Source organism: Macadamia integrifolia, chromosome 2 (genome assembly GCF_013358625.1).
Source record: "Macadamia integrifolia cultivar HAES 741 chromosome 2, SCU_Mint_v3, whole genome shotgun sequence".
Taxonomy (NCBI): Eukaryota; Viridiplantae; Streptophyta; class Magnoliopsida; order Proteales; family Proteaceae; genus Macadamia; species Macadamia integrifolia.
This window is the reverse complement of record NC_056558.1, coordinates 34332199-34358144: the sequence shown is the minus strand read 5'-3', so window position 1 is coordinate 34358144 and position 25946 is coordinate 34332199. Positions and strand designations below refer to the sequence as shown.

Here is a 25946-nt window from a genome sequence, read left to right as displayed (position 1 = left end):
AGTATTTTATAGACCATTAAATTAATTATCTTTTTTAGTCATGCAGAGACTACATGAGAAGCTAAAAAAACTGAAGAAACAAGAAAACATGTGGAGCTAGGAAGAAGAAACATATTGACTCGTCACTTGAATAGTTGAAAATCAAAGACAAGTAGGAATCCATTCACAATACTATGATGCTCAATTTATATGCTCAAATCTCCAAGCAAAAGTAGGAATGATGAGATGAAAATCAAAGAGGTGGGAAAGGAAAGGCCGCGCAAAATGTGATACTTTCTGATTTTGGATTGCTAATTCAAGAAGTTTTCATTGGTTGAATTCTTTTATGATTACATTATTTTATAAGACCAATGAGAAAAGAAAATGTTAAATCCTCAAATAAAATTAGATCACTTACTAAATAACTAAACGGATTGGATTGATCACTAAACTAAGAAAGGTCCTCACAAATAGCAAAAGGCCAATGTCCATGCTAAGGAAGACAACACCTAACAAAGGAACTGTACAAATTCAAAAGTTGAACTTGTCAACCTTGAATAAGCGATAAACCTCTTTGTACTTGATGAGTCCAAAAATTGCAGACATGATTATTCCGAAGAGAACCACAAGAGGAGTGTAACTGAAGAGAGTAACAAAGAATAAAAGAGTCAACATTGTGCACATAGACATCACTATGATTGACATTTGCATCTTACACACTTCATTGTAATTCACAACAACTTTTGAAAATGGACCTGCAAGTCAAAAGATAGCCATGCATGTATATGAGGTTGTGATTGAGAAAGTTAAATTGAAGTTTTCTACTCCCTTTTTTTTATAGGATGCTTCTACTTCAAAGAACACAACCCCATAAACTGCACCAATACCATATCAACCCACATATATCAAATTCCTTTCGCGGCTCTATTTGGCTACAGGGTCTCTGCTCGGAGGCATTTGATCATTTCCTAATGGTTTCACTCTGACGCCAAGTCGCACATTTTGTGCAATGGTTGAGACCGAGTATCGGTTGCTCTAATACCACTGGTATGAACCTTGGAGAACTCAACCCTATAAACCGGCATATATGTCACTACAAGAAAAGTGGACTTTAGCCACGGTTTTAACCACAACGATTGCCAATATAATAACGGCAAAAGGTCATTAACCGCAGTTTTCAAACCACGGCCAATACAAGTGTGGCAAATGAGAAGGCTTCTTTAGATGTGGCTTATATAAAACCGTTGTTAGATATTTTTGTTTTAACCATAATTTTTTAAACTACGGTTAGTAAACTATTTTACCATAGTTTATATAAACCGCGGTTATTGCCATGTATTCTGTTGTCGTGGTTCAAGAAAACTGTGGTCAGCATTTTGCGTTTTGGCTTTGGTTATAAGAAACCGTGGTTCTTGATAATTTTACTTTAGCCCCAGTTTAGAAAAAACTGAGGCAGCTAAAATATTATTTAGCCAAGTAATTAAGTGCAAGACCTGTAGTCAAGTAGCATGAAGTGATGGAGCCAAAAAGGTTCATAATCCCAAAAGCTTTATCATCTCCTTATTTCCATCTATTTGGTAGTTTTTTATTTCACCAAAACTTATTCCTATCATTTTCCCTTCCTACATGGAAGAAGAAGAAGAAAGAGAAAGATATGAATAAAAGACAAACACACATCAGAAACTATACGTGAAAAAAGAAGAAGAATGGAGTTCAAACATAAGTGCTAGCTCTTAAAAATTCTTACTGCTAGAGCTAAGAAGCCTGTGATACTCCAATTTAAAGTTTAATTGTCTAAGAGAAGGAGGATTTAAACCTTTACTCAAGTGACTCACCTTTCATAAACATAATAAAAGCATATTGTTAGGTATTGAATTCAAGTACCAAGAAGAAAACATTAGATACATGCTCTAAAACAAGTGGGTGTGACTTTTCAATCACTTGAAAATACTAGTGAAACAAAACAAAAGAGAGAGAGAGAGGTGCCACTGGTTTCATACCCCATCTCCTCTTTGTTCCACCAATACTATCAAGTGGGTGGAGAAGATCCGTGGCCAAAGCAAGAAGCCTAACACTGAACTGATATTTGATTAGGTTTTCAAAATCAGTCACAATCCTAGACTACATGTTACAATATACAAGGTTCATGCTCCTTGATATTTCATTTGTCTTCGCATGGGTCAAATAGGGCCCTATGATATCATATGTCTAGATCCTCAAAGGAAAATCGGAAATGTTGTGAGTGGGCTGAGGTTTTGTTTGTGATATACGACTAGATCATATAAGACCTAATCCTAGGTAGGATCTGAAAATTTTGGCTGAAATAGGATGAAATTGTTAAATGTATTTAGTTGTCAATAAAATTGTTAGGAACATTGCTACCCTAAAGAAAACTCCCACTGAAACTCTTGAAATCAGCACGAAGAAGTGGAGAGAAAGAGTGTGTTCTGTCATGACTAGAGAATTTCTTTGCCTTATGCAGTTTTGCATTTTCATTTCAAACCAATGGTACATGCACCACGTACTATTCATTTTCTAGCTCAAGCTTTTCATGATATTATGATATTTATAAATTATAATTGTATCTGGACATTAAAACATATGCAACTTTGTTGCTGCCGAAAATCCGTATGAACTGATCCTGCACAAGCATAGAAGGCAGAGGCCCGGAGGTATCTCCGGGATTAGTCCTCTGATGCCCAAGTTAGAGACCGGCATAACAGTTTTTTACAGGAGTAATGGTGTGGGTTTATTTACTTACCTTTTTTCCTCCTCTCGGGCCCTCTCTTATAGTCCTTAGGGTTTAGGGTTTCTCTTTTTCTTGGAGGAGTCCTCCTCGGGTCCGCCTCCTTTCCTTTTCGAGTCCTACCCGGATACGTCCTATTCCCTTCGTGGGGAATATTCTCTTCACGCGGTTGGCGTGGTCAGAATCCTTGCAGCCTCTATCAGGTGGACAACACATGTCCTTTCCTTAGATACCACGTGTTCTTACCCTACTGGGCAATCAATTTGGCCGTATCAAACTTTAACTCTTTTTTGGTGACATTGAAGTAATATTATCAAAACTTAATATATTTTTTAACCCTAATTAATTCAACTATATCTCAATATGAGCTGATTTGGTAAGATTTCGATTTTAGATTGAGTTCACAATATATTCTATGAATAGAATTTTTTGGTGAACAAATTGAAATTTTTTTGATTGCTTCACTGAAATATTTCGAGATTAAGAATCCATTTGGCAGTTCAGTTTTCGAGAATAGAATCTTTGTACTTCCATCGAATTGAAATAGAAATCGTACCAAATCAATTGACCAACTTAATGAAATCTATCAATATAACCTAGGGGTCAACGTCATCAGGTGATTTGACTATAGATCATTGTCATTTGTTACATAAATATTGCTTTCTGTACTGGTTGAGGGTCCTGTATTATTTTTGTTATCCTTTGACTCATTAAGCATGAAATGGGATGCCTCAACCGCTGCCTCAATTGATAAGAACACAAATTCCTTCCCAATAGAATCAATAAATTTTGATAGCATTAACTTTTCCAACACAGCTACCTTAGGCTTTACTAGGGCTACCTGCACAATAAATAAGTATTTCCATTAGAAACTCGAAAAAAGAAAAGAAAAGAAAAGAATTTGATGTACCTTAATTCCTCTCATTGCAGTATTCTTGTGTACTTCAAATAACATTCCAATGCCAGTCATGTCAATAGATGTAACTCCTATATATTAATAGAACCACACGTAAATTAGATTTAATCATGTTAATGATAACAAACTATAATTAACATAGGAAAATATATATTTTCTCTTATAACAATCTAAAGCTAATATCAGTTTGAAATAATATTGGTAGTAACAAAGATGCATCACACGAACATGAAATGGATACATCATGTCCACATTTTTATTTAAGAAAAAAAAGCTTCATTGATCGAGAAAGGAAGGTCAACATTACAAGTAGATATAACACAACTCTGAAATGCATGAAAGTATGGAATTATATTATGATACAGGAGTTTCACCATGTTGTTATACTAACAAGTACTGGTTTAATAATAGTAATTAATGCATCCATTCATAAGCTAATTACCTCCAAAATCTAGTATTAGATGCTCAAGATCACGCTCTTTTGAGTTTTTAACGTCCATCTCCTCTTCAATCCACTTTGTGATCCTATTTTAACAAAATGAAAATTTCATTAGAAATCGAATGTTTGAACATAACTTTTTTTGTCCACCATCAATCAATAAAAAATCACCGATTCTAATTAACACTTACTTTTCTTTGATATAAGCAGAATTGGCAAAGTAAATAGGGGATCCCAGTTGTAGGATGAGAGTGCCTGGGACCGAAGTTGCATTAGGGTATTGCTCTACATCATGAAACAGTGTTGAGCTTGGTATGTTCCCGAGCTTGGAAGCACCAGGCCTAGCTACATATAGAAGCGCTCTAACTATTGAGATTCCTACCTGTAACATAGTAAAAAAAATTAGATCACCTACTAAATAACTAGACGAGGAAATTACATTCCCCTTCCCTGGACTATGGCCTAATAGCAGTTTCCCCCCATGTACTTTCATAAATGCCAATCATCTCCCCCATAGTTTGAAGATTCTTTCAATCGTCCCACAGATAGTAAGAGGCCAATCTCCTCTTTCTCAATTGTTTGAAGATTCTTTCAATCGTCCCCCATATGTGTATAATTAGGCCATAGTCTAGGGGAGGGGATAGTAAGAAAACTGTAAGAGGAAGTACTCACAGATAATAAGAGGCCAACGTCCATGCTAAGGAAGACGACACCCAAGAAAGCAGCCATACAAATGCAAAAGTCGAACTTGTCAACCTTGAATAAGCGATAAACCTCTTTGTAGTTGATGAGCCCAAGCATAGCAGACATGATTATTGCAGAGAGAGCCACAAGAGGAGTGTAACTAAAGAGAGGAGCTAAGAATAAGAGAGTCAACATTATGCACATAGACATCACTACGTTCGACATTTGTGTCTTACATCCTGCATTGTAATTCACAGCAGATTTTGAAAATGGGCCTGCAAATCAAAAGCTAGCATTATATTACTTATATGGATTGGAGACCAAGAGACTTCTTGCATTAAGCCAACTCATGAGGAGGGAGTCGTAGGTTAGCAATGAGCAATATTGGTTATAATGCAGTTATTTGTTGTTGGTTATTATGTAGTTATTGTTGTAGCTAAGGGTGTTAATCGGTTTAGTTTTGATGTATATGGTGAGGTTCGGTTTAGTTCACATTTATTTGGTTGAAATCAAAGCCGCACCATTTACTAAACAGTTGCACTTTAATCGCAACCATTTAGTAAATGGTTTTGGTTCCACGGTTTTTAAATGGTGTCGGTTTCACGGCTTTAAACGGTTTTGATCGTGGTTTATTCCATACAGTTTCTAAACGGTTTGTAATCGGTTTACTAGTTTATTTGCATGTTTACTAAAATTTGTTTTTGTTAATAAACACTTCAATCTTGTATCAAATTAAATGAGGTATTGAACAAGCAAGGATTTAAATACATAACTACATAATAGGAACAAATTATTGAATAGACTGTTGGATAGCCTCTATGGTCCTTAATTCTTCCCTAAATTAAACCATTATGTTTTGTTAAAACAACGAAATATTTAATTTTTATACGGGTTAATCGGATCGATCTTGACGGTTTAAATGGTTTGATTTTCACGGTGTCAATTTGGTTTGAAACCAAAGGGTTAAATAGTGAAAACCGACCCGAACCATTAAACTAATAAGTTTTAAACTTGAAACCAGAACCGAACCATTTACTAAACGGTTTTGCGATTTCGGTGTAAATGGCTCCATTCGATTTCGATTTCAAATTCACATTCTTAATTGAAGCTAGCCATTTTATAAGTTATGGGGAGTTATTATTAGTGGGATAATAATGGAAGGAGAAGTCATAGGGGGAAGTAGTGGAGTTAAGTAATAGCTTATATATTGAAGTATTAGATGAATGAAAGGGGGAATGCAATGATAAACAAAATGCTCTAACGAGTATGATGTGGGCTTCCTCAATTAAGCCAAAGATGTTCACCCACGTCTGTAAAACAATTCTATCAACTTTTCCTATTTTATTTCTTTTCTCTGTATCCTATTTTATCTCTTCCTTATCTTATTTCCTTTCCATGCATATATATAAATATATATATATATATATATATATGAATGAGACTGTGAATGCGAAAACTATATTGAAGTTTTGCTCCCTTTCACACAATTTTAAAGGAAATTGAAAGTAATTATGTTTAATACCGCTGGTCAAGTAGCATGAAGTGATGGAGCCAACAAGGTTCATAATCCCAAAAGCTATCATCTCCTTATTCCCATCTATTTGGTAGTTTTTCATTTCAGCAAAACTCCTTCCTATTGCTATCCCTTCCTGCATGGAAGAAGAAGAATAAAGAGGAACATATGCAAAAAAGGTAAGCACAAATCAGAAACTACATGAAAAAAAGAGAAGAATAGAGTTCATATATAAGAGCTAGCTGATGAAAAGTCTCACGGCTAGAGCCAAGATGCCTGTGATGATCCCAGCTTTTATTGTTACAGGAAGATACTCAGATTCAAAGTTTAATTGTTTAAGAGAAGAAGGATTTAATCCTTTATTCAAGTGACCCACCTGCCATAAACATAACAAGAGTATATTGTTAGTTATAGAAATTAAGTACAAAAATTCAGAAAATTAAAAAATAAAAATAAACACGAATAGAGAGGGTCTATTCTCTATCAATTTTTTTTAGTTCATTTCACTTTTATGTATTCAAATGATGTAAGTGGGAGTGGCTTCTCTCCAACAACCATTTAAAGGTACTTGTCAAACAAAACAAAGGTTGACCCATCCGTGGATTATTCTGATGGTTAGGATGAATTGGGGATTGTATGAATAGACGCACAATCCTAGGTTCGATTTCCCATCTGTACATCTACGATTTAAATGGAGATCGTGATGATGGATTGTTGCACTAGTTTCCCTCGAGAATTAGTCGAGATGCACGTAAACATATTTGATTAGGTTTTCAAAAATTGTCTCAATCCTTGGCTAAGTCACATGTTATGACAAACAAGGTTCATGCTCCTTGATATTACATTTGTGCCATTTGTCTTTGGATGGGCAAACAAGAGTCCCATGTTATTAGGTCATCAAAGAAAATTCGGAAACGTTGTGAGTAGGCCAAGGCTTTGTTTGGTACTCTTTGTTGCCAAGGATAATAGATTATTTTGTCCAAAATACATTTTGTATAAAAACCAAAATAAAAAAAAAGAGAAAATTAAGGTTCGCCAATATATAGAGCGAAAGCACATTTTTTTAGGGATAATGATCCATTGCATAGCAAATGCTAGTGGCTCTTTATGTCTATTTCTCTCCTCTTTTTAGTGAAATGCATTATTTACACTATGTGGTCGAACATGGAACTCATTCTCCATTTTTCGATAACTAATTATAAAAATATAAATGAATCAAATACTGAGTAGATGTGATTGGACCTGAATGTTCCTAATTGAATACGTATACCGCTAAATAGATATGAAGACAAATCAAATTTGGATTTTGACTTTCTTTTTACACACTTTGATTTATGTACTCATTCTATATCTCTAAGTTGTTTTTATACCTTTCTGCATTCCTTACATTCTGTCAAAACTTTAAAAATCCTTAAGATCATCAGTTACTTAGTCTTTTATTATTAATTAAATATCTAATCAAATCGAATAAGTTTTATTCGGAAAAGTCTACGTCCTCCATTTGTCATGAGATAGGATATGTGGGTCCCCTTAACCTAACGTGGCAAAACAAGTCTAAGCTATCCAAACCAAAGTAGCTTCATGGAACAAACACGTAGCTAATCCAAAATGCAACCTGTCTATTCAAAGAGTGACATCCTATCACTGTTACCTTCAGTGTCGGTAAACTTTATCTTTTCGGTGGAACGGTGTCGGTAGACTCGGTACTGTTATATTTCTGTGGGTTAATAGCCGTGGCCCGGGGAAATTAATTTGTTGTGCCCTTCCACAGATGGGTAGGACAAGCTTTTCGTACTCCAATGGTGAAGGTGCACCTCAGGGGTGGAAACCCAGCCCGCATCAGTTAGATCGATCGGTCCGATCATTTAAAGATTGGTCAATACATTGACTATTAAACATGTCAGGTTTAGACCCGACCAATTTATAAATAAATAGTATATGGTGAAAAAGGCAAGCCTAATAAGCATTCGATCGGCTCAACTACTTTACTAATCTGACTCTGGCCGACATGTTTAGTCCGATCATTTATATGTATATTTTGATTTTTTTTATAAAATAATATCTATATATATATATATATTAATATTTTTATCAAATATTGAATGTAATTAAGTGTAATATCTTTTCTGAATTATTGATGATCTAATAAAATATATTAAAATATATTAAATGTAAGGCAATTAAAACTCGTCTAAGACTTGTTTAAGGTTTTATTGGTATATTACCATGTTTATGACCCAATTAAGCTCAACATGAGGGAAAAAATTTGACTGATACCCAGATTGCAGCCAAGTAGCTGCAACCTCTGCTAGTAGTCAAATAAATGGAATAATTCACTTCCTCCTAAGTTTCACAAATATCCTTCTAGGTTATAGGAATTTTCAAAATATCATTTTAGAGTCTATTTCTTTGGCTGCTACAGGGTTGCAACTAAATTTCATCCTAACACAAGATTGATTCATTCCTTAAATAGGTAGATCACATTCCAAGGATACAGGCTCGTAGGGCTCAAGTAGACCCGACCAAGACCGATCGAACCCGATAGGCTGACACCCCTATCTCAGTGCTCCTTACCGTTACGGAGAAACCATAAATTCATTAAAAAAAACACACACAAAAGAAAAGAAGACGGGGATAGAACTTAACAATTTGAATGCCATGCCTGTCTCCATGAACCACGTAAGCGAAAACACAGCCCACCACTAGAGTCACCATTGGAGCTACTGCCGACACCCAAAACAGCTTTGGTTTCTTCTTCTTCTACAAATTTATCATTTTTTCAGTTAAGAAAATATATATAAATAATAAGATTAAAGGACCGTTTGTTTGCTAAGAAACTTAATTACCAGGCCACTGGTGGAGAGGAGGAAGACGAGGAAGCATATTCCTACAACTGCACTCTCCCATCTCCACTGCAAGATCGAGAAAATAACACATTTTCAGGATAATAATTTACAAGATTCCCAACTAATTTCTTTTTTAAATCATGGAAATTAGACCTCCTTCCTTTGGCTGAAGACTGAATACATAACAGAGATTAAATCGGTTTTGGACGTGAAATTCGTCAAACCAAACATGCCCTTAAGTTGTTGCAGACTAATGATCGTGGCTGTTCCTCCCATAAATCCAATGATCGTCGAATGCGACAAGAAATCTACCAAAATCCCAAGTCTGCAAATCAAACCATTCAATAACCCTTTAAAAAAATAAAAAAAATAAAAAAAAATGGAAACTTTCTCTGAACCTGAAGATTCCAAGAGCCGCTTGAAAAATTCCGGTAAAGAAAGTGGAAGTATAAATCAGGCGGAGATACAATGCGGGATCGTCCTTAGCAGATACTTTATCTCCAAGAGTTGAAGCGAGTAGCAATGAAGCAGCGGCGACAGTCCCCACTGCAAGATCTCTTGAGCTACCAAAAATGGAATAAACAAGAGGAGGAACAAAGCTCGAATCTGTAACAAACAAAGAATCAAAATTGGGAAGCCATTGGAATTAGTGAAGAACAAAGAAGAGCAATTAATAGCTTACAGAGGCCAATGATAGGAGGGATATTAGCGAGCTTAGCGTAGCTAATCCCTTGAGGGATGGCGAGGCTAGCGATGGTGATACCGGCAAGGATGTCGTAGAGGAAGAGACGGAAGTTGTAGTTGGGAAGCCATTGGAAGACAGGGATGAAGTATTTGATTGCCTTCTTGGCTCGACCTAGTTGATGTGGTTCGGTTTTGAAGTAGCGGAAGGGATCGTCGGGGAAGAATGTCTCTTTAAGATCAGATTTGAATGAAGTGAAAAAGCTTCTTGGGGTTGGGAAGTTTACCTTCTGGACCACATCGCACCTAGTAGAATCAGTCATCGCTGCATGCATGGTCCAGAGAGAGCGAGAGAGAGAGAGAGAGAGAACGTGGGTGGTTGCCTCTAGAAAATTGAAGAAATGGTAAATGAAGGAAGGGTATATGTGTATGAGAGAGAGAGAGGTGATGTGGCATTTTCAGAGAAGGATAAGAATGATGAGCTGGACAGCCCGCACTTAGGTATCTCGCTTCCCACTGATGCGCAGGGTTTAATAATCCTCTCCAGCAGTTCAACGGTGCAGTGAGATCTAGACGGCTGAGAGTATTTTGGGGTGTGCATCCTAGTGCTCCAAGTTTTAACCATCTAACGGTCATTGTTTTATTACAATGATCATAGAGGATGTAGACTCAATATTACGTACCCTGCCCTGGTTGGATGTCACCGGATGCTTGTGCACCTATGTTGGTTAATCTTCACACTAACAAAATGGTTACACCACAAGGTAGCGATCTCTTAACTTATTGCTGAAATATCCTTTGAGTTGGAAGGAACATGCTGCAAGTGAAATTTTGGCTCGAATTGAATTTTCAAAAATACTTATCCAATTGAATTGTGAGAGATATTAGTGAATGTCATCAGAACTTTGTGAAGGTGTTGTCTACATCATTTTTTGGTTTAATAAGTTTATGGGCAAGGTTTTATACCATACTAGATTATTAATTCAGGTGAATGAGAGAGTTTGGGCTTTGGATCTTACAATAGGGGAGGGTTTTTGGAGGAGAAAGAGTATGTGGGGGTTGTAGGCTGTAGTCTATGTGAAATGGTGTGTCAAAGAATTGCGTCTCATTGAATCTTTTTCCCTAAGCCCACTCGGTGGCACTTGGTGGCCTACAATGGCAATACAGAAGATGAAGGAACAATTCACCATCACGTTCTTCATTTAAATCATATATGAGTAGATATATAATCGAACTTGAGACCATGTATATATCCACATAATCTTCAATTCACTCTAATCATCTGAACAACTCACAGATGAGTAACATAGTAGCCACCTTTATGCACTTAATAATTCAATAAATAACCAGTTCGATTTTAGGACAGACAATGACAATGATTGTATCTTTGAATTGGAACTCTTTACAAAAGGTCCACTTAGTAAGGTCCGTATTAGACTTCTCTGCCATATAGGGTGAGTAATTGTCATTGAAATATATAAATATCTTTGTCTCTTTCTTTCTTTTTTATAGGTAAAGTCTTTGTTATCTCTTTCTTGTCTGCTATGCTTTTTTTTATCCTTATCCATGCATTTCCTATCACAGAAGGCAAATTGGACTTAAGACAGTGCTAGCTTAGTGCTCGATACCTTGCCTGAGTAATAAAGGTAAATTAACCACATTAAACCAAAGCAAGTTTGGGAGAGGAGACACTATCATTGCTTGTATTTGTCCTCCAAGGGAAATAATGTGATGATTATGGTAACTTTTACCCCTATTGCATGGTTAATATTGCTACGTAGCTTGAACTCTTGCTTGGATTTGGATGGAATGGGTATATTAATTAGTTTATCCTTTTGCAAAACCTAACATGTGCATGGTTTCACATAGTAAGGTTTTCCTAAATGGCTCAAAATATCTGCCATGTACATGGTAGTTTAGTTGAGGTCCAAATTTATGGATGTAGATCTTAAGTTCTCTCATTCACATATGTTGAGGGGTACAATGTCTTGTATTTTGTCGCTTGCAGAAGTGGACTTATTTTAAAGGGTTGTTATGGGGCCTAAGGCACGAAGGAGGTCCATGTGGGGGGTTCAAGGGGTGGCAAGAAGTTTTTTTTGGGGACTAGAGGGTATTTTAGTAAATTTCTTGTATAAGGTTCACACTATATATTTGAAGCGAGGGTTCTTCTCTGTAAGAAATCTAAGAGACGTGTGAAGATGAGCTGCTATAACCCTATTCTCCATTGATAGTAAAGCAAGATCTCATATCATCATAGACGTAGGCAATCTTGCATCTTTGTGTTCATAATGTGATTGTTGTTTGTAAATTTCCATTTATTTTTTGCATTGTTTTAGGATTATGTTTCTACATTTGGCAAGTGTTAAAACAAAAACTATGAAAAATTAGGACGACGGGAGGCTAACAATGCATTAGAATATCAGCTATCGACACAACTAGATGAAAGATATAATTTGTATTCGAATGTTGCTGTGGTCTCCATCATCTCAGTCTCACGTTGTGTGGCATGGAGCTCATCTAGTCAAATGCATTCCACTTTGACTGACCGACCTAAACCTAAGTAATTTAGTTTTCATGATCCTTTAGTATCATCAACAAGCTAGCTAACAATGATTTTTTTTTTTTTTTGGTACGTAATAGCCAACATGCATTAGAGTATCATGGATTTACCTCTCCCCATGGTGGAAAAGATTGTACCTGATTGTAGCTGTTTCTATAGCAAGTTTATTAGGGAATCTTTGGCTTTGACCATACCCTAGTCCGAAAGACCAATGTTTTTGGCATGTCATACAGCATGGTCATATTCTTTTCCTTGGTTCTCATTATTTCATGCCTAAGTCTTGTGTATTTTATGCCTTTATCTATTTTATATTTCATGATTTTATTTGAATGAATTTCTAGTTAAAATAAAGAGAGTACCAAGGATGTGTGTGACCTTGCATGAGATGAATGCCAAAACTCAGGATGGATATATGATTAAATTGTCACATCATCGCTTCCGGTGGCACAATAAGGTGGGCCATCAAGGTTCCTAATTGTAACTTTTTTTCTTCTGGTAAGAAGCTTCCTTATAACTGAATCTTCACGGGAAGCCTGTAGAATAACTATGTGATATAATTTGAGAAAGGAAAGATGACTCAGAAAATTGAACCTCACTTTCTACTTTCAATAAATAAAGATTGGTGATTGTCCAAGCATTGCAACAAAAATATCTTACAAATAAAAGTTTAATCCTTAGTGGGATTTTTTCTTTTTGGTAAGATCCTTAGTGGGATTGAATCAAATTTGACTTTAACCACAAGAACAAATTAAATAAGAGCAACTCTCAAGTTTGACTTCAAAATACATGAAATTGGTGCATGAACGTAAGTTGTAAACAACTTTGTCAGATGGTTTCATTGTGTCTTTAATCATAGATTTGGTTTAGAGGAGGACCCAAAGAAGTAGACAGTGATGAGGTGCTTTAACAGCTCAAGTTTAGTCTTCATACCTGTCAAGTTATAGGACAGAACAGTCTAGAAAACTAGCCTTACTCAGCTGGGACCAGGTTATGAGGCCTATTTGGTGTATGCATGAGACTTAATATTGGCTTAACTTAGAATTTATAACTTTCCTTAGGCCATTTGTCAAGGCAGTTGGATTGGATTCCATGGCCAGTGAGATGTGTAGCATATATCCGACGGCTATGAGTACTTGAGATACATCCAGCACACAGGTGCATCTCCAAGGTTGCACAATCATCGAATGTTCAATACACGCCGTGTCGCACCGTAGAGAAACCCCATCATCTACTAAGCAGAACGAACATAGGCTTGGACTGGAATGGGCCCAAGTACATTGACCTATTGATTTTTCTTTTTTTTTTTATTAAAATTTACCTATTGGTTTAAAAGCATGAAAACTTCAACTGACTTTTATAATAATTTCTAGGGTTAGGGGACTTAATTAATGTTTTCCGGGGGAGTCTACATAGTGTCATTTCCCCTTTGTTTTATTACCAAATATTTTTCACAGTAAATTTTGGAGTGAGTTTTTCTATGTCTACGATGAAGGGAATTCATTCATCACAGGGCTTCAGATGTGCGAAGGTATTTTGGAAACATACTAAAACTCTATCAGGGTTTATGAACCCTTGCTAGGATGATGGGTGAATCATCCTTCGTGAGTATAAGAAAACTTGTTCCATAATTATTTTTTTCCACTTAGTACTGTTGTTATATTTCAAAATATTGTAGTTGATATAGGTTGAACTATCTTTTTGCTTGTTCTAAATATATATTTATCAAACTTATGAACAGATACATATTAGTACTATCTCTTGTGCCTCATGCAGTTGGTTGAGTGGAGTGTAAAAGCCCACACTAGAAGAGGTATTGGTTCGAAGTTCGTGGTTCTCATCTTCCCTCCCCCTATAATTATTTTTCTTTTGTTGGGGTACACCCTTTAGCTACCTTGTTTGGACCAACAATTAGCCATATAAATTTCCACCTACATAATTCCTACAAATTTTCATTTTTACTTAAGGAAGATAATTAATTAAGATAAATACTACAAATGTTTTCGCATGGCCCACATAGGAAGGTTTCCTTAATGGTTCACTTTCTTGTGCCATATGGAATGATAAAATGGCAATCTGGCTATTGGATAGTAAGTACATTGCTTAGATTAGTCACATGTAAAAGTCAAATTTCATAACCTAGTTTAATCATATAACTCCAATGTATTGGCTTGCACCCCATGTGTTTTCATGAATATCTTTGATAATTTGACTAATACTATGTAATCTCAAAGAGTCATACTTTTTCAAACCTTTGTTTTGTCACTTGTCAAATTTCACTTAAAATTTTATATGTAAACACGGACCTTGATATCTTTCTGTTCACAAAATTTAGGCCTAATAAACTGCCACGTGATAAATCATTGGACCACCTAATAAAGCCTTCTAATGTTGACCGTGTAAGATCAATGCACTTATTTAAAAAGAAAAAAAAAATCGTGACATTCAGTGGCATTTGATCAATGCATTCAATAGCCCACAAAATACCTTAGCATTTGTAATTGTTTTTTATCTACAGATATGAGTGATCCTAGATAGATATGATACTAATAAGAATGATCTTAGAAATAAAATGATAGCAACAAACTCATCATCTATGTTTTTCACTGTAAAAATAAAAAATCGTCATCGACTTTCTCTTTCCATCTCTTTGCATACCAATGGTGCGTCTCATCATATGAGGAAAAAAAAAAAAAAGGTTAAAAATCAGTTTGGAATAAGAACAACCAACAGAAGTCTTCTTCGATAGACTTCTAAAGGATTTGATGCTCTTTGCCCTGTTTACAACCAAGAACCAAAATCTCTATGGCTTACTTTATTAACTTACAACTTCTCTAAAAAGGTCTAGTATGCATCATTAGTAAGTTATAGCCACATTAGTGCCAATTTTTTTTTTTTAAAAAGAAACCAAAAAAAAGTAATAGAATCCAATTTCAGAATAAAGCACATAAATTGTTGATTATACTATGAGATAGAAGAACATGTTCTCATCCCCAACTACTATTTTTTTTTTTGTTAATCAAGGTGTCCGGGCGAATTAAAGATTATGTGGATAGGCCATAAGTAGTCAAATCCTATACAAAGTGAATCTATATAAGTTGTTTTATAAATCTAACAATTTCCATCTAAGATGTGATAAAATTTCTATGAACAACCGTCAATAGCATCGACACAGGTGGGATTAGTATGCTTGAAGAAGTTAAGAAGAATACGGACAGAAGGGGGCTTAAGGTATTGATACTGCTACTCTTTTTCTTGCATATGAATGGTTACTATGCCTTTTCATGTTGGAAACTTAACCAAAGTGATTTATTTTCTTGGCTTTGATGGGTCTAATAGATGGTGCATGGCCAAGCCTGGAAGTGAAGAGATGAAGAAGCCAGACAGACAAGAGTGGATCTATCTAACAGTGGGAGAGGCTGTGAAAGCTTGTAACTTCATGCTTCATAACTGCAAGTCAGATCCTGTGCCACTCAAAACAGCCCATATAAATAATGTTTGAACCAATGCTAATTTCAATTTGGCTGGTCTTACTATGTCCACTTGGGAAGCATAATCAGCGAAGCCAACCAATGAAAAAGAGCTCTTGTTGCTTTGAAACATATAAATGTTGACTAATCTAGCTAATGTTGAACTTGGTGAAATGAAATGATTGAATAGTTCAACTTTTCTACCAAAGAAAGAAAAGTTCAGCTTTAGCCATGCTAGAGCATGCATAATCTGCATGGTTTTTTCACTGCTTATATGGATCCAGTGGTAACACAGAACAAGAGCATTACCTAATAATAATAACTAGTTTTTAACATTCAAACGAAATAAATAATGAGGAAGATCTCCATCATGGTTCAAAATATCGGTATTGTATCTTTATCTATCTAATCAATTTGGATCGGTTATTAGTATCGTTTCAAGAGTAAAATCGTAAAGAAATTGTACTTTTTTTCTTAAATAAGGGCAAAAGTGACCGATCCCCACTGATTTGATCTTATCAGGATCAATATCGTATCAGTATCGACGTAACTAAATCTTTGATCTCCATCCATTAACCAACCTTCCTCAAAGTATTTCCATATAAAATCAAGGTATTAGGTTTTAAGCTTCTGCATCACAATGAGTCTGTGATTAAAACTCATCAACAACCATTGAAATTTGTTAGTTATGATCCATGGAGCATATCGATAGCTAGGGTGGAATGGATTTGAAAATGGTAGTTTGAACCATGAAGAAGCTAGAGGCAATGTTTTGTGCTGAGGTAGTGAGCTGCACAAGGGGTGTCAACCTGTTGGGCTGGGCCAAATTCTAAAGTTGCATAGTGAACGCCCATTTAGCTAAACATGCTTAGCTAAGGTAGACATGGTATGGTTTATGATCGGGCCGACTGGTCTCATACTGCTATAAATGGGTCTTAACTAGGCCTTAGCTGGGCTACGGATTTGTTTATCTCTAAATGGGCATCAAATAGGCTCTAAACGGGTCTTCGCAATGTAATGCAATAGTTGAAGTGCTCAAAGCGACAAACTTATTCCATTGAAAGCACAATTCTACCTTAAACATATCGTGCAAACCCATCATTAATTCACCACCACAATTACATAAATTTCATTTTTTAATTTAATTTTCTATTGTTAAAGACATTTGTTCATTGATTAATCTCTTGTCCATCTTGAAAATTGGAGCAAACCCACTTGTACTTTTGCTTTACTCTTCAATTTCCTTGGTAGAAAAATAGGGATTTCAAATAGTATTAAACGGGTCGGGCTAAGTCAGGCTTAAAGGAGTTGGTTTAAATTGGGCTTATAAATGTGTCAAACCAATCAGGCGCCTATCGGGCAAGTGGATGCATTGTGTACCACCTGTTTATAAACGTGTCCGATACATTTATTTATTAATCAGGCCAGTCCAGGTTGAGCCATAAAAGTGTCAGGCTCAATCGGGCCTACCTGTGACACCCCTAAGTGGCACCATGGAAGGGAATGGCCGAGGGGTCATTTATAAAGAAAGAATAATAAAAAAAAAACTTCCTCGAACATCTGCCTTCTCTCCCCATCCAGCAAAAAGACTGCAAAATATGAGAAAATAGAACGGTATAAATCGATGGGCAGTGGGAACTACTTCTCATATTCAGTTCCTACTATGCTTTATAAATTATGGTGTTTATGTGTTGATTGAGGTAGTGAGTCTCTAGATTTTAGAAGCGATAATGTCATTGAGATATTGAAAAAATATGGAATGGATGAGTTCCACATTTAGAGGTTGACGTTTCTTCATCCAAGATTGCTAACTTGGAAGTAGTTTCACTCTTCTTCAAGTCACCTACACTATTTGGTCTTTCCATAGATAAGATAAGAATTAGACTATTATTCATCATTACAAATATTATTGAACTGTTGAAAATATTTTGTATGCTCATAATTTTTTTACATGAAATGCACTTATAGATAAACACATATATTTTATATACCTAGGCTGAGATAGACATAATGTATATAAGGTCAAGTCAGGCTCAACCCAATTCCTCAATCCAGGCTTGGCCCGTCTTGGCCTCGGACTTCAAAATCCTATCACAAGCTTCTTGTCTTACGAGTTGAACAGTTTAGCTTACCCTATCCAGGCTCACAACGATCTAAGGTCGATTGAGCTTTTCTTATACCCCTACGTAATTATATTAATTCTAAATTAAAAAAGAAGGATGAAAAAAGCATGTTATTCCAACAGTCATGTTTAATGATCCAATCATATCAGCTTTGATATCAATGGTTAGAATTTTGCATAGGGACTAGTATGACCGATCAAAAAGCAAAAATAATCACAATATTAAAAGACTCCATTAAAACTATACTCAGATGTATATCATTTGACATTAAAAAAAAAAAAACCCCTCCTTTACAGTCTTTTATCCCTCTATTAATTAGTCTTCTATGCTCTATCCTCTATACAAGTTGATGATGATAACTAATGGGCATAATTATCCTCATATAGATGGGGTAGCAGGGACTAAATTTGAAACAAGAGTAATTGGACTTCTTCCATAATAAGGCTTAATCACTAATAATTACTCTACACTTTACGCTTTAAGACGGTTAACAGAAGCTCATCAACCTATTATGGAGATCACTTTCAATTGAGCTCCATCCAACCAAGTCTGTCAGTCAAAATCATTCCACTAATCTATACCCATATAATGACGAAATGTTAGCCCATACATGATAAAAGCATTACAAGTGATATCCCACCCATCATCTTCTCCAAATTTTATGAACCTTTATTGTTGTTGTTTCAACCCTTCTCCATCGTCGACCTCCTATTCCCAAGTTCATGGTCGCCACCATAATAATCAACAAAAATCCCACCCACCAACCTCTCTTTCGCTCTCATTTTTTTTCCTCGCCTCTCTCTCTTCTCGCTCTTCCTCTCTGTACCATTCTTCTTTTTCTTTCTGTTTCTCACTCTCCCTCTTTCCTCACTCTCTAACATTCCATCAAACTACACAAGGTGGGGTAGGATGCTACAATAAATTTTCCATTCTTATCTTTAACCTGGTTGCATGTTCGACCCATTTGTCAGATTATTCTACCCCATAGTTCCCTATAAATAAACGTTATATAGAATCACAAAGAATCAAAGAGAAAATGTTTTGATTGAAAGAAAGAGAATCTTTTTTTTTTTTTTTTTTTTTCTGATAAGAAAAGGGAACTTCATTAAGTAGAGTGAAAATGAGTTACAACATTGTACGATCTGAGTGGTAAAACTGAGATTGTTTTGCTATAATCATATGTGCAACCGTACGCAATCCTAGTACCACTTTGCTATTAGGTCTATAACAAGAAGTAATGTTAGAAAAAGAATCTTTTGATATGTGGTACTCATACATGGAATAACACACATTTAATTATGAACTTAATGGTCTTTATTGGTTTTGCCATATTGAGGAGTGAAATCACATTCCTTTTCTAAACCAAAATTTGATCCCATATGACTCCAATGACACCCTTGGTCTTAGGCACTTTCCGTACACATACACTATAGCTAGGGTGCACTACACACCTCAATAAATAACATGATTCCAAACCATTCAATCAGTACATTTTGAAACAATATGATTTGATCTAATGGTTGGGATTACCAATCACATAAATTTCTAATACTCTCCAATCCATAAGAACCTGGGTTCCATTGTCCTAAAAAAGGAAAAAAGGAAGGAGATTGGGCATGCCACTAAACCAATGGGAAGGCTGGATGGGGGTCATTTTGATGGGGAGAGAGAACGAGAGAGTTAAGAAAAACTTTTGTAACGATGATTGTGTAACCACTTAAAACTCTTATTATATTTGGTAAGTATGTTGTATACATATAAGAGGTAATTAATATTTTTTTTTTCTTTTTAAAATTAGTAATATAATAAGATAAATAACGTAAGGGAGAGGGTTTCCTAAAAGGCAGGGTGGCCTTTACATTAGCGTTAGAGCCAATGAGATCATATGCAGAAGCATCAATACAAGTGGGATTTTCACTTTTCATGAAGGCCCGAGAGATCATTTCGCCTCCTTTTGGCACCGTTTGACAATGTTCCGTTTCTACCATTTTTGCGTTTTCTTGTTCCCGGAAACGGAAAAACAAACTAAAAAGCGTCTGATAAAATTGTATCATTTCACCCGTTTCTAGAAACATAAATCAAAATTTATGCCTATTTACAATTCTAGAAACGACTTTGACAAAACAAGTCGAACTTGCTTCATCATTTCTAGAAACGAATTTGAGAGAAAGAAAAAAAAATGTTGTTGTGCCTGATAAGTCTCTCAACTATGTAAACCTAAAAAGAGGCAACCGCAACCGAATCCTCTCTCTCTTTTAGGCATCCAATGATATTATTGGGATTTTTAGTGGCTTATGTCTGCAAAAAACGTTTCGAAAAATAGGATTATCAAACACCAAAAAATCCGTTTTTGTTTTCAGAAACGTGAAAAGCCGTTTTTGTTATTTCTAGACACAGAAACGTTATCAAATGGTGCCTGTCTGATGTGGTAGACATGCTGCCTTTTAAGCTTCTTTTTTCGATAAAATAAAATATAAAAAAAAGAAATAAATTATAATTGGTTGGTATTAATTAAAAAAAAAATTCTATTTCAGCCAAGCTGTTCTGACAAATAAAAACTAATAGTTGTACCGAAGACTACAGCATTAACTTTCCCTCTAAATTTGAAGCACGTTGAATTGCTGCCCTTTTTAAGGCTCTAGGCCATCTGTCATTGTTTTTTCAGTTCTTCAGTCTATAGATTCGAACCCCTTTGTATTGTTTCTGCAAAAATGGGAGTGGACCCCAATAGAGTAGTAGGGCAGGAAGCCAGTATCATAAACCAGACTGAGTCTTTACCACCATTAGAGATACACAGAGTGTGTTTACCACCCAACACAACTGCTTTTCAGAAGCTTAAACATAGGCTTTCTGAGATCTTCTTCCCAGATGACCCTCTTTACAGATTCAAAAATCAGACACTCTTAAGGAAATTCATTCTGGGTCTCCAGTATCTTTTCCCCATATTTCAATGGGGTCCAACTTACAGTTTCAGCCTACTTAAGTCTGACGTCATATCTGGACTCACCATTGCAAGTTTGGCGATCCCACAGGTATGATTAACCCATGAAAGCTAAAGCATTTCACTCCTCTGTTTTTCTTCCATTGTAAGAAATTTCAGTAATTATGGTTGGTTGTCTAGTAGTCGAAATTTGTTACAGAAGGAAATATGTTTAATTTTTTGGCCATTGGGTGAACTTTCCTTCAGTTTTTTCGCCTTGGTTTCTGAAAGTTTCGATTTTTTGTGGCTTATCTGAAATGGGTTTCAGGAAAATGAACAGGGTTTAGTGTCATTTCTTTGGGTTTTCCAGAACTGAATTTTCCAAAGAAAGAGTTCTTTTCGAAGAACAGAGAAACATATGGGCCCGTTTGATTTTGATTCTAGAAACGTGTTCTTCAGTTTTTTCTGTCAAAAACCGTTTGATTTTTCTGTTTGGTTTTTTTTTTTTTGAAATAGAAATAAAAATTTATGCGTATTTATGTGTCTAGAAACAGGAATGGAGAAAACAAGTTAGAATATTTTTTTTCTTCTATAAACAAGTAGGAGGGACAAAAATTTCGGAAAACCCGATACGTCAATGGATTTACCCCAACCACAATCCATTGTTAAAAATTCTCGCTACCTAGAAGCGTACTCCAACCTAGTTGTGCAAAGCTCACAGTTCTGGACTGGCTTCATCCTTCTAAAGCTCATCTTCACGAAGCATATATGCAACTCCAAAATCATGCATTCACTCGTGAGTTGCATACCTGCAACGTCGTGCCTTCACTCGTGTCTTGAACCCAACTACACAGTTGAAAAACGTTTTGAGAAACAAAAAAAGCAAACGACTTTTTGCAATTCAAAAAATCGTTTATTAGCACAGAAAAAGGAAGAACCGTTTTTGCTGTTTCTAGACATAGAAACAGCAGAAACAAAATCAAACGGGCCATAGTTTCTCATGGTAATCTAATGTTGTTTCTTCTAATGCAGGGAATTAGTTATGCAAAGCTTGCAAATTTGCCTCCTATAATTGGGCTTTGTGAGTTCTCTGTTATCATTTCATTGTTAATAATAGTTATTTGATTTCATTTTGTTCCTTTTCTAATCTTCTCTGAATTGGGATTTATGCAGACTCCAGCTTTGTTCCACCATTGATCTATGCTATTCTTGGAAGTTCCAGACATCTTGCTGTAGGTCCAGTCTCAATAGCATCTCTAGTCATGGGCTTCATGCTTGAAGAGGCAGTCCCTCATGCTAAAGATCCTGTTCTTCATCTTCAGTTGGCTTTCAGTGCCACCTTTTTTGCTGGTTTATTTCAGGCATCTCTAGGGCTACTTAGGTGTGAACTTTGCACACACTTTTTTCTCTTTCATTCTCATTTTAATTTTTGCAAATAATCTTTTGGGCATTTTTAGTTAGTTATCCTCTTGATTCAACTTAATAAAAAATTACAGATCACCTAAACATCAATGATGGTGCCTCCTTGATTTATTCTTCCTTAAATCTTGTTAAATTATCACTTTGCTTGGAGAAAAATCTATTTCTTGTGAATGTAGTTACATGTCCTATACTTTTTCACCAAAACTTGGCAGTGATGCCTGTAAGGCCCCAATTTTCTATTATTAGAACCTATTTCTTCTCAGTTTTCTTTATAGATGAAAACCAACCAAAAGCAATTAAGATTGAAAACAGTTCTGTTCTCTTGTTCTAAATTGATTTGGATTAATTACAGGTTGGGTTTTATCATTGATTTCCTCTCCAAGGCTACCCTGATTGGGTTCATGGCCGCGGCGGCGATCATAGTATCCTTGCAACAGCTGAAAGGGTTGCTTGGGATTGTTCACTTCACAAACAAGATGCAAATCATTCCTGTAATGTCTTCTGTTTTCCATCACACAAAGGAGGTCAGTAATGGAATTAAAAGCTCAAACATATATACACAAATACTCATGAAGTTCTGATTCAATGAATTGGCTATTTACATTGACAGTTTTCCTGGCAAACAATTGTGATGGGCTTGAGTTTCCTAGTCTTTCTTTTGCTAACAAGACATATTGTGAGTTGTTATCATCACCTCTGAACTAAGGAGATTACTGGATTTCTGTTTAGAATCATAAGATTATTGTTCCCTCAGTTCACAAAAAATTGTGTAACTTTTGTTACCTTTTCCTCTCCTTATATATCAGAGCATGAGGAAACCAAAGCTTTTCTGGGTCGCTGCAGCTGCTCCACTGACATCTGTTATTCTATCAACCCTTCTAGTCTTCTTCCTTAGAGAACATGTTGTTAATCACATCTCCACAGTAAGAACAGATTCTTCTTCTTATAGTTTTACTTAAAGGATAAAGCTTTTTCTCAGATAATCAAATGGTAGCAATTTGATCCTTTTTTTATTCCTGTTATTGTACAGATTGGGAACTTAATCCAAGGTCTCAATCCACCTTCAGCAAACATGCTCTACTTCCATGGACCTCACCTAGCCCTTGCTATTAAAACAGGGATCATAACTGGAATCTTATCTCTCACTGTGAGTTCTATAGAACTAGCTCTGTTTTCTTGTTTGAGCTTCTGATTCCCCTTTAACTAACTTGTATTGCTATATTTTGTTAAATCATAGGAGGGAATTGCAGTGGGAAGGACATTTGCTTCTCTAAGAAATTGCCAAGTTGATGGGAACAAAGAAATGATGGCAATTGGCATGATGAACATGGCTGGTTCTTGCTCCTCATGTTATGTTACCACTGGTGAGATACTCCTCTGGTCACTTAAATTCCTACAAAGAAACCGCTTTCTCATACTCCTTGGCGAATGCCATTATGATTCAATACTCTTATTTTCTGATTGTTTAGGATCCTTTTCTCGCTCTGCTGTAAACTATAATGCCGGGGCACAGTCGGCGGTTTCGAACATAGTAATGGCAGCAACAGTTCTACTGACACTACTGTTCCTCATGCCCCTGTTTAAGTATACTCCTAATGTAGTCTTAGCAGCAATAATCATAACAGCTGTGATTGGGTTGATCGACTACCATAATGCATTAAAATTGTGGAAGGTGGACAAGCTTGATTTCTTGGCCTGTCTTTGTGCCTTCTTTGGTGTTCTCTTTATCTCTGTGCAGATTGGTCTAGCAATAGCTGTAAGTTTTCTCTTCAACTTTGTGCCTTCTGTTGGTTATGCATTCACATATAGTCTTTACCGTTCTAAACCCAACGCAATGGTAAGGTTGCTCCATTGTAAACGAGCTGTCACGAGTTGAGTTGGGAAACAGCCTCTCCCCAAGGTGGGGTTAAGGTTGCAGACATTGTGACCCTGTTCTAGCCCAAAGCCTTAGGCTGGGCCAACCCATAGATGATGAACCACTAAAAGGATGGTGAAATTGAGCAGCCTTGGAAAGGCTTGAGTTACCAGTTGCCTAGAGTTAATACAAATGAATGATCATTGTTGTATATGACCGGAATCTGACAAACTGGCCGGAATTTCAGATCGGAATATCAATCTTCAAGATTTTATTGCATGTGACGAGGCCAAACACGGTGGTTTTGGGGAACATTCCGGGCACCCAAATATACCAAAATCTAAGCCGTTATGGAGAGGCCAAGAGGATTCCCTCCTTCCTTATTCTTGGTATCGAATCACCGATCTATTTTGTGAATTCCAATTATCTCCAAGAAAGGTATGTTTTGGCACTATATTTGTTTTCCCTTCTTAGTTGGGAGAGGAGAGGGTTGACAATGTGGGTGGGGTGGGGTGGGGTGGGGTGGGAGTTCATCCATTTCACACCAATCATGTCATGGGAAATGGTTTCGTCAACAAGGGTTCCACATGGTCAAAGAGGAGAAGTAGAGCTGATATGGCTCAAAGCAATACTGGCTCTCAAGTTTTCAATGGTTTTAGGGTTTTGGTCTATGAATCAAATGTTTCAAATTGTCAAGAATCGAGATTTGTGACCGCCAATTTCAATTCAAATCCCCCACCTAATTTTTTTTCTTAGTACGGGTGTTCTTCCCTTGGGTAACAATTTACTCTGAATGAGTAATTTGTTGTTGGGCAGGATACTAAGATGTGTTCGAGAGGAGGAAGAACGAATCCAAGTAAAAAAGGAGAATTCCATCAAGTGCATAATTTTGGACATGGCAGGTAAGTCCGTGAATCTTGATGCACGCTGTGCAGCGCATATCAAACAGTTAAGAGCATCCAGCGGTATGCACCCCAAGGGCTCCCAACAGTTTAACGTGCAGTCGCACCCTGTGCCATGCCATACAGCCATAGAGTAGGCCCACACGTGAATCCTAGAAGGCCGTATAAGCCTCTCCCTCACCCAGTCACCCAGCACACACGCCTTTAATGTATTTGGAATCGATGACATAACCCCCCCCCTCTCTCTCTCTCTCTCTCTCTCTCTCCAGCTGTGACAGCCATTGACACAAGTGGCCTGGAAACAATAAATGAACTCAAGAAGACACTGGAGAAACGGTCTATTCAGGTAAAGGGTTTAATCCATTACTAGAAGCCAAAAGATTTCAGAGAAGTTCAAATTTTTGTTGAATATTTCCTGACTTGGCATGAATTTGTGGATGCTTCTCTCTTGTAGCTTGTGCTAGCGAATCCTGCCGCAGAAGTAATGGAAAAGCTCCATCGATCTAATATTTTAGAGTCTTCTTTTGGCAAGGATGGGATCTATCTAACTATTGGGGAAGCTGTTGCCGCCATATCTTTCTCACTCAATAGTCAGCCCTGAACTGTTTCAGATGACTATAGTCTCACCAAAAAGAAGGGGGCCTGATCAAAATAGGTGTTCCTGATAGTTATATTAATAAAACCAAAGTATTATTTCCATAAAGCTCTTATAAGGAGAGGTTTTTGATGTGTTCAAGCCCCCCCAATGGAATCTCTGTTACTGTTGTATATGTGATGCTTCCGAGTCGATATGCAAGTGCAGCAGCATCCATGTTGAGAAGAAACAAGTCATGCCAAATATACAAGCATTCCCAGTTTCTGAGTTGTGCAGGCTACAATTTTCAACCAGTCCT

The 25946-nt window shown here is 36.4% G+C and overlaps 2 protein-coding genes across 3 annotated transcripts; one reads left to right on the top strand and one right to left on the bottom strand.

The window, feature by feature from the left end:
• Positions 1-3229: 3229 nt before the first annotated feature.
• Positions 3230-10197, bottom strand: LOC122060964 (probable sulfate transporter 3.5). The gene is made up of 12 exons (XM_042624099.1): positions 9806-10197; positions 9522-9729; positions 9277-9448; positions 9124-9189; positions 8924-9037; positions 6537-6653; positions 6287-6413; positions 4753-5039; positions 4272-4462; positions 4084-4166; positions 3636-3712; positions 3230-3566 (listed from the first exon to the last, which is right to left on the bottom strand). The coding sequence occupies exons 1-12, from the start codon at positions 10137-10139 to the stop codon at positions 3351-3353; spliced, it is 1992 nt and encodes a 663-aa protein (XP_042480033.1). The 5' UTR covers positions 10140-10197; the 3' UTR covers positions 3230-3350.
• Positions 10198-20640: 10443 nt separating this feature from the next.
• Positions 20641-25870, top strand: LOC122060973 (probable sulfate transporter 3.4). 2 transcript variants are annotated; one of them, XM_042624111.1, is made up of 13 exons: positions 20641-20986; positions 21907-21955; positions 22048-22255; positions 22649-22820; positions 22907-22972; positions 23103-23219; positions 23327-23443; positions 23534-23660; positions 23766-24052; positions 24399-24589; positions 24968-25053; positions 25323-25399; positions 25508-25870. In XM_042624111.1, exons 1-13 carry the CDS (start codon positions 20666-20668, stop codon positions 25652-25654), a joined length of 1965 nt encoding a protein of 654 aa, XP_042480045.1. In that variant the 5' UTR covers positions 20641-20665; the 3' UTR covers positions 25655-25870. The 2 variants fall into 2 exon arrangements, 1 of the variants encoding a protein (XP_042480045.1); XR_006134521.1 differs by lacking the exon at positions 24968-25053 and having other exon boundaries at positions 25508-25649.
• Positions 25871-25946: the final 76 nt, after the last annotated feature.

Bases quoted from the DNA above. Each gene is read 5' to 3' on its own strand.
- LOC122060973 (XM_042624111.1), top strand. From the start codon at position 20,666: ATGGGAGTGGACCCCAATAGAGTAGTAGGGCAGGAAGCCAGTATCATA. The intron at 23,444-23,533 runs GTGAGTTCTATA...GTTAAATCATAG, and splicing joins CTGGAATCTTATCTCTCACT to GAGGGAATTGCAGTGGGAAG. The intron at 24,053-24,398 runs GTAAGTTTTCTC...CCGGAATTTCAG, and splicing joins AGATTGGTCTAGCAATAGCT to ATCGGAATATCAATCTTCAA.
- LOC122060964 (XM_042624099.1), bottom strand. From the start codon at position 10,139: ATGCATGCAGCGATGACTGATTCTACTAGGTGCGATGTGGTCCAGAAG. The intron at 6,654-8,923 runs GTTAAGTTCTAT...TGTTTATGGCAG, and splicing joins ACAGGCATGGCATTCAAATT to GTGGGTCACTTGAATAAAGG. The intron at 6,414-6,536 runs GTGAGACTTTTC...TCTTCCATGCAG, and splicing joins CAGGCATCTTGGCTCTAGCC to GAAGGGATAGCAATAGGAAG.